The 20,648-nt window shown below is 37.9% G+C and overlaps 2 protein-coding genes across 2 annotated transcripts in view; one reads left to right on the top strand and one right to left on the bottom strand.

The window, feature by feature from the left end:
* The window catches only part of RSPH10B (radial spoke head 10 homolog B), a 62,291-nt gene extending 55,859 nt beyond the window's left edge, over positions 1-6,432 (top strand). Inside the window, exons 18-20 of the mRNA XM_069085398.1 lie at positions 2,606-2,743; positions 3,949-4,147; positions 6,066-6,432. Coding sequence (XP_068941499.1) covers positions 2,606-2,743; positions 3,949-4,147; positions 6,066-6,231 — 503 coding nt within the window. The 3' untranslated portion in view covers positions 6,232-6,432. The remainder of the gene's footprint in view (positions 1-2,605; positions 2,744-3,948; positions 4,148-6,065) is intronic.
* A 2,590-nt stretch (positions 6,433-9,022) lies between these two features.
* CCZ1 (CCZ1 homolog, vacuolar protein trafficking and biogenesis associated) overlaps positions 9,023-20,648 on the bottom strand; it is a 32,939-nt gene continuing 21,313 nt past the window's right edge. The window contains exons 12-14 of the mRNA XM_069084891.1: positions 12,848-13,006; positions 12,375-12,502; positions 9,023-9,361 (exon numbers count right to left, since the gene is read on the bottom strand). Coding sequence (XP_068940992.1) covers positions 9,306-9,361; positions 12,375-12,502; positions 12,848-13,006 — 343 coding nt within the window. The 3' untranslated portion in view covers positions 9,023-9,305. The remainder of the gene's footprint in view (positions 9,362-12,374; positions 12,503-12,847; positions 13,007-20,648) is intronic.

Genomic DNA, 20,648 nt, shown 5'->3' with positions numbered 1-20,648 from the left:
CAAGACACTAACAATTCTCCCATCCTTTGGGTGAATTGACCTAATATCCGTGACCTCCTGCTGAGTAAAATCCTCAGTGACTTCCCTGAACAGAGTATGGCCCCCTGGTTCTCCTGCTTCCTTAGTATTGGGTGAACTTCTGCACTCATAAAAGCCTCCTCATCTAACTTTATTTCATTCACACGTTCTTCTGGCAATCGTCGGGGCCCCAGCTAGGCCCAGCCTGTGCAAGAGCTGCATGTACATTCCTTTGGTTAGTTTATCATATCCTCTTAGCTAAATGAATAGTAGCTTGCTCTTTTAACACCTGAGACCCCCAGTTTGCTTTTCTAAAGGAGAGCCCAAATGCTATGATACAGAAAGATTCCCATGCAAACGAGCCAACTCCCTTTCCATCTGAGCTTTCTCTTCCAGCAGCTTGTCTCTGCTTTTACACATAAGGTGATAATTTGTCGGCAAGGCCCAACCTCTCCTACACACCCCTGCCTGTTCTTTCCCCAGTTCTATTGGTATTCCTTGCAAACATCTTTCCAAATCTCTAGTTTCTTCCTTTCTTAGCCTCAATTCCCAGTTTTCACAGAGACTTGTGCTTTTAGCCCAGTCTCTTATTAGGGAGGAAATAAGGTAAATCTTCCCATCCTTGGATATCCATTCCTCTCTCTAAAGCCCTTCTGCCTCCAAATAGAGGCCTGATATTTCATGATCCCATTCTCCCTGCCAAATGTAGCACCAATGTGACATTCACAGTGCCTATGGTGGCTATGAATATGCCAGTGTAATTCTGAAAAATATCACACTCTCCACATGGAAGACAGAACCAAAACATTTATTCAAACACATGAAAACCAAATCCATCATAGCAACAAAGAAATCTATACACAATAACAATTCAGGGGGCACCACCGTTTCCAAGCCTTTCCCCTGCTAGGGCCTTCCTACAAACACTCACAGCTCGATGCCTGCTTCCTCTCTCTCCCTCAGCTCTAACTGCTCTGACCAACTTCCTTTCAGGTCTCCTCCACTGTCCCTGTTCCACCTGTTCAGCAAGCTCCTCCCACCACAGGTTTTATGTGACTCAAACTCATGTGTCTTAGGCTTCTATGTGACTTAAGCAGGATTGGATTGGTGAGATCTTCCCATTTACATTACCATTACAAGCAGGAACATCACATACCCTGTCCAATAGATATCTATGTGTGTACTTTTATTGTATGTATTGTTGTTTGTACAGGTGGGTACATATTGTTTATATGTACATACATGTCCACATCATTACATATATTCTCCATCAATTTGCCTTTCTAATGCACTGGTGTAATTTCTCTAGTGATTTAACATCTTGGGAGTATCAGTGTCATGCTTGGGCTGTCCACATCTTTTGTTAAGCTGTTAATGGCAGAAGATTTTGTATTTGATCCTAGAAGTGATAGGGAGCCACTGGGATTTATTGAGTAGGAGGAGTGATATGACAGGACCTACACTGTAGGAAAATCCCTTTGGTCGATTGAAGTGGGGAGAGACTTGAGGCAGGTTGACCCACCAGCAGGCTGTTGCAATAGTCCAGGTTGAGGTGATTCAGGTCCTGTACCAGAGTGGTGGCAGTGTCATATGGGAGAAGCAGGCATACTTGAGAGATGCTGCAAAGGTGAAATCAACAGGCCTTGGCAACAGCTTGGCTATGGGAGGATAAGAGATAGTGAGGAGTCGAGGATCACTCCTAGGTTTGTGAGCCTGAGAGGACTGGGACAATGGCATTGCCCTCTATAGTAACAGGGAAGGTAGGAGGGGGGATGGTGTAGGGGAAAAGTTCAGTTTTGGACCTGTTAAACTTAAGGTGTCTACTGGACATCCAGTTTGAGATATCTGAATGGCAACTGGAGTGTGAAACTGGAGGGCAGCAGAACGGTTGGGTGGGAAAGGTAGCTTTGAGAATCATGAGCACAGAGATGATAATTAAGTCCACGGGAGCTGATGAGATCAAGTGAAGTTGAATAGAGGGAGAAGAGGGGGGCCCAGGACAGAGTCCTATGGGACGCCGATGGTAAAATGGTCACGATCTGGATAAGAATACATCAAAGGATTCATCAGGCTGAGGAATAGTCTGAAACATAGGAAGAGAAGCAGAAGACAGTAAATACCCTGAAGAGCCAGAAAGTAGAGAAAATCAAGGAAGAGGGAATGATCAACTGTGTCAAAAGCTGCCGAGAGGTTAAGGAGAATGAAGTTTGAGGAAAGGTCATTGATCTGGCAATGGAGAGATCACTAGGAACTTTGAACCAAATGACTTCTTATTTCTTCTAGCTTTAAGATGCTATGTTATTTCTTTGCCTATCCTACTTGCAATTTCCCCACATACACTCATAATTGCTCTTTGGATATTCTATCCTCCTCCATCCTTTTTATATGTCCTCTCTATATGAGCATTACAAAATGGTCAAGAAAATTAATTGGATTTGTGATTCATGAAAATCATTTAGAAAAAGCACCAGACTGTGAGTATGGGAAACTCAGCATTGACTTTGAGCTTGGGCAAGGCCCCTAACTTCTCTAATGTCCCTTCCATTGTTAAAAGTTTATGAATCAATGAAAATGTCTTTTCTTACAGCTCGCAGTGTGACACTTGATTCTCAGGTACAGCCGTCAGTCTATTCAGAAGCAGTGTCCAAATCAGAAGATAAAGAGGAAGCAGGACCATCACAGCCCATTTCTGACTATGAAGAAGGTGCTACGAAGGAGATATCAGGTGTGTTCTTTTTCAAAAGGAGATATAAAGGTGCTCATGTGTAAGTCTAAGTACAAAGATGCCTTTCAAAGTTAAATCTCTGTCTAAATCCTCTGGATTATCCTCAATTCTGTTCCATCATGCAGATTTGATTTTGATTCTGTGAGCATTATTTTTTTCATGAGAGGACAGCAAAAGAGTTTTCATGACTTTAAAATAATAGACATAAAAATGACTACTTCATATTTCTACTTTGCTTCCTATTGTAAATTTACTATTAACGTAAATGAGGGTAACTTGTTACTTTACTATATCCAACAATCTTCTCTATACTGTCAAGGCCATCTCCTAGCATAATCACAGCTTAGTCCTCACCGTCTTCTGCAAGGGTAGTATAAATCAGACAAAGAAGCTTTATCATCTGGAGTCCCAGATGCCAAAACCATGTATGAGTGGTTGCTTCTACCATCAACATTTCAAAGGCAATCACTATGGAGCATTCCCCCAACCCCACACTCAAAGAGATTGCTATTGTAGCTCTGTTTTCCTAGGCTCCAAATTTTAGGTTGCCATTAATGGCTGTAAGACCTGGTCTATCAATACAGCTTATCTTTGTAGTGCTGCTACATATCCAAATGTTCATCCATCAGTTCAGAAGAGGCAAGTGTGCCAAACTACGCTGGGAGGGAAAATGGACTCCACTGATTAAATCCCATCTTAACATAGTACAAACAAAATTACTAACTAAAAATGATGTATGGAAGTTGGAACTAAAGACAGAGACACAAACAATTTCTTGAGATATTGGATTTCTCTTATGAATATTACAGACATGTATACAACAGGTTTCCTACTGTTGAGAAAGCATCACTTTGAACACAGATCCCACAGCCTTAGCTTGTGGGTGGAATGGTATTGTGAGCTTATTTTCTTGGTGATTTCAATTAAAAGAAATAAAATTCTTCGTATCATTTGTTTTGCATGCAGAAGAAACTCAAGTTGTTCTTTCTAGACAAAACAAACTCCCCACCAAACAACTGAGTTAACTGACAAAGGAAGTGCCCTAATAATTTTAGCAAACCTAAAATCTACCCAATGCAAACATCATATGATAGAAAAAAAACAAATAAACCAAAACGTCTCTGAGAATATCATAAAATCCTAAAAGCAGGTACTTAGATAAGCTAGATTGAACTGATAGTAATTCTAATGAACATTTATTATAGATAAATTTGAAAAGTCCAAGGATGGAAGAAAAGAAAAAATCAATACATGGATCAGTCACATATACTTCTTTTTTGTGAACATGTTCTTTCAAGCATACAAACATGAAGAAATCATAAAAGAGAAAATAAAGGAAAACAGAATACTGGAAGAAGAATTGGCCCAGAAGAAAAAAATTGAAGATGAAGAAATAGAAGCAAGGTGATTTTTAAAACATGAAAATTTACATTTGTTAAAAAAAAACAAAACCCAACATACTTTTTACTGCCTCTTGAATACTTCAGTATGATTTGCCAATACTCTATAGAAATGAGACATTTGAGTACCAAATGATTTTTTAACATCTGATTCATTCTTTATTTCTTTTTTTCATTTTTTTGGAGAGGCAATTGGGGTTAAGTGACTTGCCCAAGGTCACACAGCTAGGTTTTTGTGTCAAGTGTCTGAGGCCAAATTTGAACTCAGGTCCTCCTGACTCCAGGGCTGGTGCTGTATTCACTGAGCCACCTAGCTGCCCCTCATTCTTTATTTCTTTAAGGCGCTTTTATATTTCTTGGATATTTTTTGTAGATTAGCTCTTAGATGTTTTGCAATAGCACCAAATCTCAGTTATGTGGATCAAATGAGTTGATACATGTAAAGTGCTTTGTAAACCTTAAGCAGCTATGTAAATGCTATTATTATTATGCATTTTTAGTTATTTTGAATAGAATTTCCTTTTTATTATTGTTTTTTGTTACTATCCTATGAAACAGTGGAGGTTTTTAAAACATTATTTTTAATATTGTTGCTTTACTGAAACAATTATCCCAATTGTTTTCTGCAAACCTGAGTTTTCTAAGGAAATTATTATGTTGTATGAAAATAATTTTGTCTTCTCTTTGCTAACATTCATGTTTTCAATTTTTTTTACTTCTACTGTTAGCATCTTGAAAATAGTGTTAAATAATATTGGGGGGTAGGGGTCATCACCAAATGCTTTTTTGACTAAAAACTATACAATTCTTCCTTATACCACCAAACTGTATTTTGGTTAGGTGAAACTCATGTAGTAAATGAGAAGAAACAAAATTAATAGAATGCTATGAACCACCTGGGGTCATTTAACTATTTTTCAAGAAGTATAGCTATTGTAACACATCAGAATCATTTAAAAACAAAACCCAAACTCTATTTTATGTGTTTTTTTTCAGCTTTTGTTCTAGTTTATTTCCCTGTTTTGCCATTTGCACATATTTGCCACTCCCTCCTTTCTTTAGAGCAACAGTGTTTTCTAGTATGTTAGTACACACTAACTTTTAAAAATGACTTTAAAGGCTCAATTCTAGCCTGCTAGTGGCTACTTTGACCAAACATCTAGCCTTATTTGTAAATGCTAAATGGGGTGGGATGGGGAAGTCATATAGGAATGGCAGCAATGCTATTATGAGCCCATTGTCATCCTGGATAATTTAAACTACATTTTAAAACCCTGGTTGGTTGTATTTGGTGCAGCTAACACTAAAAGTCAGGCGGTAGGGAGATGTGATTTGCAAATCATTTTAAATATCTTAAGAACATAACAAAGTGCTTCAGATCTGGAAAAAGCTTCAAATTTTAGGCAAAAGGTGGTGATGCAGTTTATGGATGTCATTTATTTACACATACCCAGGCAACACTCCAGAATCAGATTAAAATGTAATTGAGAAATATTTTAACAAAATGAATAGAAATAAAATATGGATATTAATGTTTTTTTTTTTTTAAGCAATTGGGGTTAAGTAACTTGCTCAAGGTTACACGGCCAGTTATTTCTGGGTGGGTGCTAAGTATCTGAGCCCGGATTCAATCCCCAGGTCATCCCAACACTGGAGCCAGTGCTCTTACTCACTGAGCCACCTGGCCGCCCCTAATGTGTTTTTCTAAGTCAATATCCAAGAATCCTCTTAAGGTTTAGTCCCTGCCTCACCCTCCTCCCTATGTTTAGTAGACAGCACTGCTGTAGGTTTATTAGAGCTGTTTTCTTGTTTCAGGAACTTAAAAAAAAATACTGCCAGTTTTATTTATATGAAAACAGGTTTAAAGGTTTTTTTTTCAAATTGTAAGAAAAATTAAAATGTCCTTTGGTACTTGGTTTTAGGCTTAATCTCTTACTAGAAGAAGAAGCCAAAAGACAAGACTATGAGATGGAAACAACTACTATCTTGACTAAAGAGCCATTGGAAGATATACCTCATTTTATACCAAGTCCCCCTAAAGAAGAGGTTGTAGTTAAGACTACTGTAAGTAAGAAAAAGAAAAGGTAAAGGGATGTTTGGTAACTTACTCCTAGATCAGGGAAAGCAGATGTGACAAGAACCTTGGAACATAACATCCCACCACCATAACCAATAAAATCAAACTGTATAAGATTTCTATTTAGGAATTTTCTTTTTAATCAATTCTTATCTTTTGCCTTTATATAACCTACATTTCCCAGCGTATCTCACCATGCTAGACCTTCTAGTATGTTCCCATGTAACAAGGGACAGCGAAGTCTGTCTGATGTATGCAGGCAGTGTTCCACACCCAGAGTCTCCAACCTCTGCAGTGTGGGGGAAGTGCCTTTTCATGTCTTCTTGGAGGACAAGCTTGGGCCATTAGAATTTTGCAGCATGGAGTTTCCATTGTTTTGTTGATTTTTTCACTTTGTATTTGTTCATATGTCTTCCCAAGCTTTTCTGTATTCATTACCTTCTTATAGTACAGTAATATTACTTGATATTTATATACTGTGATCTGTGTGGCCATCTCCAAATCAAGGGGCATCTATTTTATTTCCAATTCCTTGCTACTCCAAAAAGTGCTGCTATAAATATTTGGGTGCATATAGGGCTTGTCTTTTGGTCACTGACTTTCTTGTGGTTTATGCCTAGCAATTGAATCTCTTGGTCAAAGGAGAGTTTTATCATTATTAGGGCAATTAGAAGCAGTATACCTAGACAGAGGGCACAGGTGTGAGTTGACTATAATGGGATGATATCTAAAAAAACAAAAATCCAAAATTAAGGGATGAAAAAGAGAAATGACTATTATGGGATAGCTAAAACAATAAAATTAAGGTTTTGTAAAGAGGGATCACTGGGAGAGATAGAATAGAGTAAATTATCTCACATAAAAGAGGAATGTAAGAGCTATAAGTGAAGGGGAAGATTCGGGGTGGCAGAGAATGTTTGAACTTTACTCTCATCAGAACTGGGTCATAGAGGGAGTAACATACATACTTAGTTGGTACAGAAATCTATCTTATCCTTACAGGGAAGAAGGGAATGGGATGAGAAGAGTGGGGGAGGGGGCTGATAGAAGGGAGGCAGATTTGGAGAGGTGGTGGTCAGAAGCAAAACACTTGAGGAGGGACAGTGAAAGAAGAGAGAAAGATAAATGGGGAAAAATAGGATGGAGGGAAATAGACGGTAATCATAACTGTGGAAAAATTTGTTACAGCAAGTTTCTCTGATACATCTCATTTCTCAAATATATAGAGAATGAGTCAAATTTATAAGAAATACAAGTCATTCCCCAATTGATAAGAGAATAGGAACAGGAAGTTTTTAGATGAAGAAACCACATCTATCTATAATTATATGAAAAAATGCTCTAAATCACTACTGATTACAGAAATGTGAATTAAAACAACTCTGAGGTACTACCTCACACCTTTCAGATTGGCTAGTATGACAAAAAGGGAAAATGAAAAATGTTGGAGGGGATGTGGGAAAATTGGGATATCAAAGCAGTGGTGATGGAGCTAGTAAACTGATTCAACCATTCTGAAGATCAATTTGGAACAATGCCCAAGGGATTGTAAAACTGCATACCCTTTGACTCAGCAATACCAAATACTAGGTCTGTATTCCAAAGAGATGAAAAAAGAGGACCTATATATACAAGAACATTTATAGCAGCTCTTTGTGGTGGCAAAGAACTGGAAATTAAGGGAATGCCCATCAACTGGGAAATGACTGAACAAGTTACAGTATATGATTGTGATGGAACACTATGTGCTGTAAGAAATGACAAGTAGGATATCTTCAGAGAAACCTTGGAAGATTTACGTGAACTGATGGAAAGTGAACTGAGCAGAACCAGAACACTGTACACTGTACCAGCAATACTGTATGGTGTTCAACTGTGAATGACTTAACTATTCTCAGCAATACAATGATACAACACAGTTCTGAAGGACTTATGATGAAAAATGCTATCCACCTCCAGAGAAAGAACTGATGGAGTCTGAATGCAGACTGAAGCAAACTTTTAAAAACTTTCTTAATTTTCATTTATTTGGTCTGTTTTCTTTTACAACATGACTAATATGGAAATATATTTTGCATGACTCCATATGCATAATATGTCAAATTGCTTGCCTTCTCAATGAGGAGGAGAGGGGAAGGAGGAAATTTGGAACTCAACAATTTTAACATTCACGGCAGGTGGGTGGCATGTGAATAGAGCACCAGCCCTGGAATCAGAAGGACCTGAGTTCAAATCCGAAGTCAGATACTTAACACTTACTAGCTGTGTGACCTTGGGCAAGTCACTTAACCCCAACTGCCATGCCTTCTCCCTCCAAAAAAAATTTTAACACTCATTTTTACATGTAATTGGTAAAAAAAATTTAGGAGCTAAAATAAAAAAGAAAATTCCACTTTTTAAAAGGCATGCAAAGGTAGACATTTGAGCACTTCCACCTAAAAGGGAAGACTGATTTGTTTTTAAATATGAGGAAAGGAAAACCCATGGTTTTTAAGTCACTAAGGCAAGGTTTCAATTTTTTTTTTACTTTTATGTAGTTTCTAAATTATTTTAGTTTGTAAGGAAAATAAAATTTAGTTTTGTTACTTTCTGTAAATGCTTTGAATATCTGCCACTGTACAATTTGGCGAGGGAGGAAGGGGGAATCATATAACTCTGCTAGGTATTTTAAAACCTACAATCTTGTTATGATGTCCAGGGATTGACTAAGAACAATCATGCTTAAGCTCATTAACAATTATATCCTAAAATAAAAGTAGTGAGTGAAAAGAAATGGAAATAAAAAATAAAAGTCCTTAAAAATTTTTTAGTAATTTATTCATTTTATTTTCCAGTAAAATAGTCACATAATATCAGAAGAATGGAATGGCAAAGATGTAGCAGACTTGCTTTTATTAATTCCACTTAAATATTTAAAATCTAAAAATTTTACAGAGTTATGATTTTGATAGAAATTTGATTCTTACAAAGCAAGTATTGCTTTACTATTGTCATTAATCCAGTCAATAATATGACTAAAATAACAAGTAATGTTAAACAAAACTTTTATGAATTTTTAGACCCTTTAAATAAGCGGTTTTGTTGGTCAATCCAAGAAGAATATGTTGTTGAATTGTGTTGCACAAAGTTTCTTTACTTCTTCTGCAAAAACAATAGAAAACACTGAGAAAAGCAGATGTCCTTATTGCCTCTGCCCCCAAAGGTTATTGTGTAAATTACCCTTGACCCAAGTTCAACAATCTAAGAAACTTTTTGTGTAAGAAACAAACTAGATGCTAGCTGGTAGAGTGAGGCATATTGTCAGGAAAACTCGAGTTCAAATTCCACCTCAGAAATTACCAGGTGTGACCCTGGACAAGTCACTTCAACCTCTCTGGCCCTTGGTTTCCTTATCTGTAAAAGTTTGAAAGGGTTAGATTCAATAGCTTCTAATATCTCTTCTAGCTCTAAAACTATGATCCTATGAATCCAAGTATCTTTGAAGGAGACTGACAAATCTTTAAAACTTCTTGCTTCTGGTGAGATCTGGCCTTAAAAATGACCACAAAACAAATTTAGTAGGTAGTTCCTAAAAACATGACCTTTGGATACATAATTAATTATTTGTATTCATCAAACTAATAAGGGTTCTAAGATTATTTGGTTAATCCTGAATTTTAAAATTCTTTAGAATCATTATATTAAATCATTTTATAATATGTCCCATGAAGTTGCCCAAGAAACAGAGGTTGGTGACTTGCCCAGGCTGACGTATCTAGTATGCACTGGAAGTAGGATTTTAACCCAGGTGGTCTTTTTTTTTTAAGCAATCAGGGTTAAGTAACTTGCTCAAGGTTACACGGCCAGTTATTTCTGGGTGTGGTGCTGAGTGTCTGAGCCCGGGATTCGATCTCCAGGTCTTCTCAACAATGGAGCCGGTGCTCTTACTCACTGTGCTACCTGGCCGCCCACCCAGGTGGTCTTGATTCCAAGCCAAGTTACCTCTTATAATTCTCATAGATTCACAAAGCTTATTTTGTTTTCATTTTCCTCTAACTAATGAAATGTTTGGCAGGGGGAAAAGGGAAGAGAATAGCATTTGTATAGGGCCTAGTATGTGCCTGGCACTGTGCTAAGTGCTTTACAAATATTATCTCATTGCTCTTCACAACAACCCTGCAAAGCAGGTTGTGGAAATGGGGGCAAACTATAGGTTAAATGACTTGCCCAAGATCACACAGCTAGTGTCTGAGGTTGGATTTGAACTCAGGTCTTCCTCATTTCAGGCCAAGCACTCTATCTATTGACCCAGCTGGCTGCCTCAGGCTACTGGCAGGGATAATGTAAGTACTAAGAAATGTCAAAAACAGACATCAAACTTACCGCCTGTGATATCTGTCTATAACAGAACGCCACAGAAGATGTCTATAAAAATCTAAAGTTCAGATTTCTCACTGCTGAAAACAATTGCTCTCCCATCCCTATTTATGTTGTGGCAGTAATGTCTGCCCGAAGGCAACATGCCACACGGGGTAAGGATGGCTGCCACTAACTTCTGTTCAAACTCATTGGAGTACCCAGAACACCGTCACCAGAAATCTGGCAACATCAGCTACGCTACTATGTATGTAGTTGGGTAATGCCAACCACTTTCAATTGACAGTTATACTTGCCCCATACATGGCGACAGGTCTAAAAACTGTCATACAAACTGGGAGATTCTGTAAAAGGCAAAAGAATAGAATTCACTGCTTTTATACATTAGGTTTTTTTCTTCCAGGAAAAATGGCATTTCCACAGAATATGCCAAACAATGTTTTCATTTAGGATAAACAGAACTTAAAAGAACTATTAAAACAATTTATTTTCAAGTATTTTCACAACACAGAACTCTTTAAACAGGGAAGTAAACTTTAATGGGGAGGTTATTTTCCATAAAGTTAAGAACATTATGACCAGAGCAGTTACTGAGTGCGTTAGCTAAAAACCAAACCCTGATTATCCATGATTTTGTTCTACTTGTTACTCAAAACCTACAGAGTCCAAATATCTGGATTCAAGTCCTAGTTTTGTGACTTATTAGCTAAGTGACTGAGCAAATCATGCCTCAAAGTCACCTGTAAAAATGAAGATAATAACTGGTTTTTTCAGCCTCACAACAAGCTTTTGCGAAGTAGGGATTACAGATAATCTGCATTTTATGTATGAGGAGCTAAGCCACAGCAACGTGAAGTCACTAGCCTGTAAGTGTCTCGAAGAGGCAGCATTTGAACCCAAGTCTGACCAAAAGTCTCCAGCTCTATCTTCTGCACCACAAAACACAAGAGATATTTCAAATAGTTTCAATGACTAGCATGTGGAGGAGGGAGTAGGCTTGCTCTATGTTGCTCCACAAGGCAGATCCAGGGCCAGGAAATGAAAACCAGGCAACAAGTTTGGGTTCAGTGTGAAGCATGAGTGGTTGGACAATAGAAGTTGCCCCCTGAAATAGCGCAGTGTTCAAGCAGAGGCTGAATGAATGGCCTGAAAGGCTACAGAACGTACTCCTGTACTGCTGGGAAGCTGGACTAGAGGATGGCCTCTGGGGTCCCTTCCAACTCTTGGTGAACCGCACTTAGATTCTAAGTTACCCAGACTGCATTCTTTGGCACCCAACTACAGACTTCTGACCAGGCTTCATCCTACTTTGTGACCCTTAATTAACACATGTAAGATTTTCCAAAATGATTCTTTTCCCCTTTGTCTGAAAGCTTCAGATAAGTGGACTCCTTTTGCTGAGCCCATACATCTTCCCAGCTTCTTTCTACAGGCCTTTTCTGACTTTTAGTTTCTCCCTTAGGGGTTCAGAGCAATGTCAGCCACGTGAAGAGGGGATGTTGCTGATATACTACATTGTGACGAATTTAAGTCCCTTCCTCTACAAGTGTGTGCTTGCATGTGTTATGTTTCCCCAAATACATTATAAGGTTCCTGATAAAAAGATAATTCTGTGAATGACTTCACAGGACTGGTATGAGGAGAAGTAAAATAATACATGCAAAAGTACTTTGTAAACTATAAAGCACTACATAAGTGTACGGGATCATTACGATATTTTTCTTAATAATGATACACTGAAAATCCAATAAATTTGGTGGCCTTAATAACATCCCTTCAAGCCCCAATGAATACTTACCGTTGACCTCAATCAGGTTTGCATTTTTTTGATTCAAAATAACATATAGTTCCCGCTGATCCGATTTTTTCCCAACAACCCAATAGTCACTCATTGCCTTCACAATGATTTCCTCATCCTCATCCATTCTGTAAAATAAATTTCATTATGCAACTTTATGGATATATTAGTACAAAAATGTAGACACAGATTATGAAAAATCAACATTGAAAAATTCAAGAGATCATAGAGAATTTTTGTAGTAAATATCCTTCAAGGTGTTATGTATGCAATGAATAGCTGCAGGAAAGAGCAGTCATATAAAGCCATGGGTTTTATTATTCAGAGAATTTGAACATGCAGTTTGGAGAAATGATTACAAGTGATCATGTGAAACTAATGCTATGCGGAAAGTTCTGTTCTGTCCCTCCATTTTAAAGGGTCATTCTTTTTAGTAGATGGCGTCTATTCTGAAATAAAGCTATGAAAATTACCTTGTAAAATCACTGTTGATATCACCTAGAATCTTCATAAGGTCAGGATGAACAGATGTAAGTGATATGCTAGGCGTTTTCCTCATGTGAATTGTACTTTTCTCTGCTAAATTCATATGATTGAAGTAGATAAACTTAAACTGAGGTTCTTTTTCAGACCTATGAAAATGTTAACAAAATAATCAGTAAAATATTTTGAAAAGCACTCAATTATCCAATCTATGTAAATATATTCCCTTAAGAATCTTAAGAGCTATGGCTAACAATGCTATTTTCATTCTCCAATTGTCAATAAAGAGATTTCAGAAACCTGGGTCTTCAAAAGTAGTAGTCTCAAGGGTCAGATATGGTTACTAATTATAATGACCATGTTTTGATGATTCTTTTTTTAATAAAGCAGAGTGTTTTGTATATAGCAGATATTCAACAAGTACTTGTTGACTGACAAAGACATAAACTATATCGATGTTAAGTTTCAGTGCGGATATCACATTCACTAGTACTGTAAGACTTGACTTACCTACATCCCTGGGTGGTACAACATTCCACATAGCTGAATTTTCCAAATAAATAAAGCTTTGGAAACAGTCACTTTAAAAACAACAACAAAACTTTCCAATGTGGAAATCTAAAAGGTATTAACATCCTTTCCTGACTTCTATAACAGAATATCCTGACAGTTTAACCTTGGGTCATTATTATTTCAGGTACGCTAGTACTGTGACACACTCCAAGTCTACTATTTGCCAGTACATGAAACTGCCCTAGACTCCTATGCATTTTGAATTCTTTGCAAACTTGTGTTGTTAGGGATGTTAAGATGTGTCTCCACCATCAAGGTGCCTAGAATGTCCTGGAAGAAGAAGATATGAAATGAATACAGAGAAGTATGAGGCAATGTAGGAAGGAATGATGAGGCCAAAGATGAGATTCAGATGGGTCCTAGAACATTCAAGGAGCTAGAGAATACTTTCAGCTGGAGGTGTAGGGACAGTGATGGGAATGAGGGAACGCCAACTTTGTACTTTATTACAAGGGCTCTGTCACATCTATTTTGTTGCTCAGAGGCCTTTTTTCCTTTATGTCCTGGTTTTTGGTGGAGTTTCTTTTAAGTAAGCAAGGTGTCACCAAATATTCTTTCATCTACTTCTATCACCTGTTAAACATTAAGTACATGCCTAGTGTGTTCATAAAAATGAATGGAGGGGTGGCTAAGTGGCGCAATGAGTAGAGCGCTGGCCCTGGAGTCAGGAGGACCTGGGTTCAGATCCGGCCTCAGACACTTGACACATACACCAAAAAAACTAGCCGTGTGACCTTAGGCAAGTCACTTAATCCCAATTTCCCTGCCCTTCCCCCTCCAAAAAGCAAAAACAAAAAACAAAAAAATGAATTGGGGGTAAGTACTCATTTTGTAGGTTAGGCACCAGTATCTGGTATTCTTGGTATGGGTAGAGCAGACTGATCATGTGCCCATCAAAAGCCCAGCGGTGAAGAGAGAGGGCTAAGTCTGATGGTGAAGCCATAGCCCTAACTTGAGAGGATGACTTTCTTCGAACTGTATCTTTACTTCCAAAAATGCATTTCTTTGGAGAAAGAAGAAAAGTAATAGGACTGCCAGAGTACTAACCCAACTTTCCTGTCCATGCTTTTTTTCCGTGTCCCTTGAATTAAGTATCAAAGATCTATCATTACTGCCTCTTAATTCCACATGATTCTACTCCTTATGTTAGCATAGACAATTAACCAAACAGGCAATTAGATTATTTTTAATTTTTAAACAACTGATAAAAGGAATCCTTCTCAATTCCTCACCAAGAAATAATCCTCTTTCACTTTCTGCTCTTCTATATCCATATCTCTTCCAGTATAACGTTGGGTTTGGCTAATTCAATTCCAACACATCAGTGCCTATTGTTGTAGTATTGTACCAAGAAGGAAGATTTTTAAAAATTTAGATGAGATATGGTTCCTGCCCTCACATATTTCCCAGGAGGAATATATAACACATAACTGATTAAAAATATTATAAAGTGGTACCACAGCGAGTAAGAGTACCAGCCCCAGTGTCGGGATGACCTGGGGATCGAATCCCGGGCTCAGACACTTAGCACCCACCCAGAAACACCTGGCTGTGTAACCTTGAGCAAGTTACTTAAGCCCAATTACTTAGGGGCAGCCAGGTGGCTCAGTGAGTAAGAGCACCAGCTCCAGTGTCGGGATGACCTGGATCAAATCCGGGCTCAGATACTCAGCACCACACCCAGAAACACCTGGCTGTGTAACCTTGAGCAAGTTACTTAACCCTGATTGCTTAAAATAAAAGAAAAAAAAATATACACACACACACACATATATATATATATATATACCTATATATATTATGAAGTAAGTGTACAAGACAGGTGCTGAGTCTTTTTCAGTTGTGTCCAACTCTTGTGGCCCCATTTGGGGTTTTCTTGGCAGAGATACTGGAGTGGTTTGCCTTTTCCTTCTCCAGCTCATTTCATAGATGAGAAAACTGAGGCAAAGAGGGTTAAGTGACTTGCACAGGGTCACACAGCTAGTAATTGTCTGAGGCCAGATCTGAATTCAGGAAAATGAGTCTTCCTGATTCCAGACCTGGTATTCCATTCATTGTGCCACCAGCTGCCCTTGATAAGACAGGTACAAAGTAATATTTGAGGCCCAAAGGAAAAAAATCTTACTAGGGAAGTCTTCCTATGGGACACCTGAGTTAGGCTCAGTTAATCCTTAAATGACATGTAGGAATTCATTAGTCAGAGGGTATAAAAATATTGAAGGCATAGGGAAGGGCTGTGAGCAAAGCCAGAGAGGCAGGAATGTTCATGGCAAACATAGATTTCATAGTCTAATTTGGTTGAAGCAGGGACGTGTAGAATGGTTAGATAAGTCTTGAAAGGTAGAATGGCACCATATTGTAGCCAGTCTTAGAAGAAGGAAAAGGAATGTGAATTTTACTGAATAAGTAACAGGGTTCTAAACAATGAGTAATATGATGTTTTCATAAGGAAGGTTAGTCTGGCAGCAGTGTGAAAGGTTGATGTGGAGGGGAGAGCGTAAAGACTATTCCAAAAGCTTAACAGGTGACTGGTCTAAGGTACCTACGTGTGGCAGAGGTGTGTTGCAGAAGGAGTTTTGGAGTCTAGGCTGAGTCACTGTATGGCTGCAGTGTTAGAAGCACTGTCAACAATGAAAGCTAAAGTCTCTCGGGATGGCAAGAGATGGAGAGGGCACAACAATAAGGTGTTACAGTCACTAAGGAAATTGGGAGTGACTTGGGAGGGCTAGAAAAAGGATGGAGAGGGAGTGGTATAAGTGGATTACAGAAATGAACAAGTAATTGAGAGAAAGAGATAGTAGAATGGTCCAGAAACAGCCAATTCCTCCACTGACTTGGCAAAAACTGGTCAATGAAAGGCAGTGAGACACAATGGATAAAGTGCTGAGATTGGAATGAGAGGACTTGAGTTTCAATCATGGCTTTGGCCACTTTGCAACTTTGGGCAAGTCTATCTAGGCCTCAGTTTTATCATTTGTAAAATGAGAGGGTTGGACACTGGACTGGGGGGAGTCTCTAAGTTCCCTTTTTTAGTTCTAAATCTATGTTCCTATCAAATGGAGAACATTTAAGATTATCTGATAGAGTCAGGGAAAAACTTGGTTTCAATTAAAGCTAATGCACGCCAAAGATACACCTAACCAGCAACTGAACTAAGACTGAAACTGTTTCTGTGGTCCAAGTGTCAGAAGCTACTTCTTTAATGAAACAAACCAGATCTAAGTATCACACTCTTTAAAACCTTATTTTCTAGAAATAATTAGAATGCAAATTAAATTTACATGCCACAAACACAGAGTAATAACCACAGATTTATCACACTATAATACAGCATGTGTCTGCATACATATATAGCCTAAAATCTCTGAGACTTCTGGGACACCCTGTATAATTGAATTATGTTTCACAGTCAAGTACATCCCTTGAGAATTTCACAGCTAGAAAGAGTTCCTTCCCTCTTGGTCATTCCATTACTATGTCAATTAAGCAGGCTCATCAGCTAGTCTAGTCAAAACAGTTTAATTTCATTCTCAGGTGGGTAATACGATTTTATTAGTTTTTTCAGAAACCATGTGTTACAAGTCCCTAAATTAAACATTAAGGTATAACTGATTAGTTTCTTCAGCTTTACTCCAAAATATTTCTAGAAAGCAAAGCAGTTAGTGATTCAGGGCACAAGCACTATTTCATATATATCTCAGCTAAAACTTACAAGCAAGACCTACCAATTATATAGTTACTGTTTATGATAAATATCTATTTTGGTGATCAGAAACACATGAACAAAACTATCTTCTGAAAAAAAAAGATCAAATATTTTTATTGTTGAATCTCATAAATTCATAGTCTAGACATTCTCCATTATTACTGAGCAGTATCTGAAAACAAAATTAAGCTGCCTTCTCGGACAGTTTAAGAATATCAGGCTCAAAAACATGACGTGAAGACTGTTTCAAGCTTTATATTGAAATTAAAATATCAGTCAAACCCGTTCTTAGTTGTATATAATTGCCTAGTCCATTCACTTGCACAACATTATAAATCCAAATGCATGGCCTCATATATTAGGCTGGAAGCATTACACTGACATGCCACAGGGACCATGGAAAATATTTTTTCTGTAAAAAATAAGAGTCCTTTTCCAAATAAAGATGAGGAAACACCTTACAAATTACTCACAAAACAGGATAGATTAAGATGAATCTTTCAGGCAATCATAAAAAACAACAAATAATTTAAACAAGGTGGTAGGTATGTAAAAACCTTGTCAAACAGCCCTAATATTTTTTTCATTGTTAGAAAGCCTTCAAACTACAGACTGTTCTCTCATGAAGAAAAAAATGAGTCTCCTTTTTTTGTATGACACTTAATAATGGGAAATACAAAATTATTTTAAGTGTCTGGGTTGTATATTTTAGCATGGAAAGGCTCGATTTTCCCATGTAGCTCATAGAGAAATGAAATGGTTTCCACTGAATTTGTAAAAATTAAGTTTCTTATGCCAGTTTATTAATTTATTTGAATGTTTTACAATACGCAAAGTACTTTTTTTCTTTGAATTTGTCTATTGCTGTGGGGGATGAGATGTGTCCAAGTGAAAGTGAACTTAAACATGCTCCAATCTTTCTCCTTGTTATATTGTGCAGTAGAGATTTCAGCAGACAGCAAAACAAACAAGGATCATTTTGTCTATCCCTTCCACGTTTATTGGTTCCTTTAAATTTAATCCTTTAAAAGGATTAACAGTGGCCCAGCGATGTTCAGAAATGTACTTTCTATAACTTTAGAAATCAGAAAGCAAAAATAATCTGCCTGAGAATTTAGCCAGAATTCCAAGATGTAGGCAAACACATATAAGTGCACAGAAAGCTGACTGCTATTCTTTAGTAGTCCCTAAACGTTTTCAATGTTTAACAACAGGTCAGTACTCTCAGAACAGAAGAAAAAAAAAAGCTGTTTGCTAAAATAAGCATGCCACTAGTTACTCCCTTAATGATTTGGCCTAACCCTACTTAGTAAAGATATGAAGCAATCAATGACAATAATATATTAGAGGCCTAATTTTCCTGAAGCTATATTACTGGGGTTAGGTACACTGAGATTTCATATGAATAAATCCTTCAAACCTTTCTCTCAACTTTGTAAAAAGAAGCCTTGTTCCCAGAGGAAGCTCCAATCTCTTCAGCCCTGAATCAGTGATGACAGTGGTTGAGGAGATGACAGTGGGGCTTCTGACACAACTGAGGGAAGGGCAGCCCTCTGGGCTTCCAAGACCTGGTCACCTAGAAATGTGGAGGCACTGACTCAGGAGCAGCTCTTGGGACACCTACGTCACAGACAGGAGGAGCTGTCCTGAGAGAGACATGATTCCAAACACCTCTTTTGCCAACCAGAGAGTGCCAGACGGGTTGGCCAATCAACAGAAATGAGATGTACAATCCACTTACATTGTAGAATACAACCCTTTACATCTCCTGTATTATTTCCACCCCTGGAAACGAACAAAGTACGTCACTGGAATGTGTCCCTGACATGAACAGGGGTGTTACCATGTAACCAGGTAACTCCCAAGCCTTGAACATCCTTGCAATAGCCACTCCTCTGAAGTCAAAGCTTGTGCAAGCTTCATGTAGGTGGCAGTTCACTCAAGTCTCCAGTTTAGAACTCTAGTGGGTTGAAATCAACACTATTAAAAGGCCTCTTTCCAAGTCAAAGTAGCCACAGTATAGAGATCCAAGTGATAAAGACGCATGATCTGCTTAAGTAACTCAAACAAGATCTTCCTGGCTTTAAGGCTAACTCTTTATTTACTATGTTAGCCTCCAAGTACAAACCTAACTAAACTGGAAGGCTAATCACCAGAATCACCAAGCTGAACCCCAGGGGATGCCTTTTTTTGGCAAGAGCAATTTACGAAGCCCCCTATGAAGGTGCAGAATTTGTACTGCATTGGTGGAAGGAATATTTACACCAATTAAATAATTTTCTCTTCTGAAGCATTAAAATAATTTGTTGATAAATTGCCCTTCTTTTTGAAGGGGGAGGGGATGCCTGGGAAAATAAGATGGCCAAAGAAAGAGTCGACGTGATGATGTGCACTGGGGAAGGCCTTATTTATAAATACTTGATGTAGGGTTTTAGAGGGAGGGAAATCTTTCCTATATCTAATCATTTTTCTCTTCAGTTAGGTTGTATTTATTGCTCATTTAGCAGTATTACTTTTTAATAAAGATCTAAAAATTTATAAAGGAGTTTTGAGTTCCGAACATATTTCCCTGTAACTTACATTTCTATGAGGCTTTGAGGTTTGCTAAGAATTGTCTTTTCAATAATCCTCAGAAGTGGGTTCTATGAGAATTACTGTTACCATCCCCATTTTTAGAGCTCAACCAACCAACACTTATTTAGCTGGGGATACAAAGACAAAAATGAAACAGTTCCCTGCCCCAGGGAGTTTACATTCTGTCGTGGAAGACACCATGTACAGGGGAGAAGGCAGCCAAGATGACAAGAAGTTAAGAGACTTGTTATGCAGTAAATGTTGGAGGCAGAATCTAAAGTCAATTCTATTGATTCCAAGCTTATGGTACTGGGGAAAGGATCCTGGATTTAGAGCCTGAGGCTCCTGGCTTCAAATCCAGACTCTTTCATTTAGTCCTGTATGTAACTTAACCTCTTCTGCGCTTCACATCCTCAATTGCAAAATGGGGGTATGTGCACTGGATGGCATGTGAAATCTCTTCCACTCTAATAACATTTAAGCCTAGGATTCATTCATTTCTTAAGACTAGATGAGAACTTTCACCTACTCCTGCCTCTCAGAAATATAAAAAAGTTATAGAATGGTTGTTATCAGAGCTACCCTTGAAAGCTTACTTATTTAATCCCTATATTTGCAGCACAGTGCTATATACTAACAGAAATGCAGAAGTGTATTATGGAATAAGATAGTATCTTCCTACTAAGAGATGCAGTATGGCACAGTGAATGGTGAACTTCGAGTCAGTATAGATCTGAATTAAATCCACCTCTGGTTTGGCAGTTACTAGCTGTATGACCATTAACCTGACTCTCAGTTTCCTCATCTGTAAAATGGGAATAACAAAACATAAGATAATATTATTATATACTTAAAGAGTTTAAATATGTCTTTTTTTAAATTATCTAACCACTAGTTCTATGGGAAAATGCACTACAGGCAGTAGGAAAAAAAAAGGG

This window comes from Petaurus breviceps, unplaced genomic scaffold (assembly GCF_028583685.1).
Source record: "Petaurus breviceps papuanus isolate PSGF00001 unplaced genomic scaffold, PetGlider_PUasm1.0 175, whole genome shotgun sequence".
In the NCBI taxonomy this organism is placed as follows: domain Eukaryota; kingdom Metazoa; phylum Chordata; class Mammalia; order Diprotodontia; family Petauridae; genus Petaurus; species Petaurus breviceps.
This window is presented reverse-complemented; position numbering and strand designations above follow the sequence as displayed.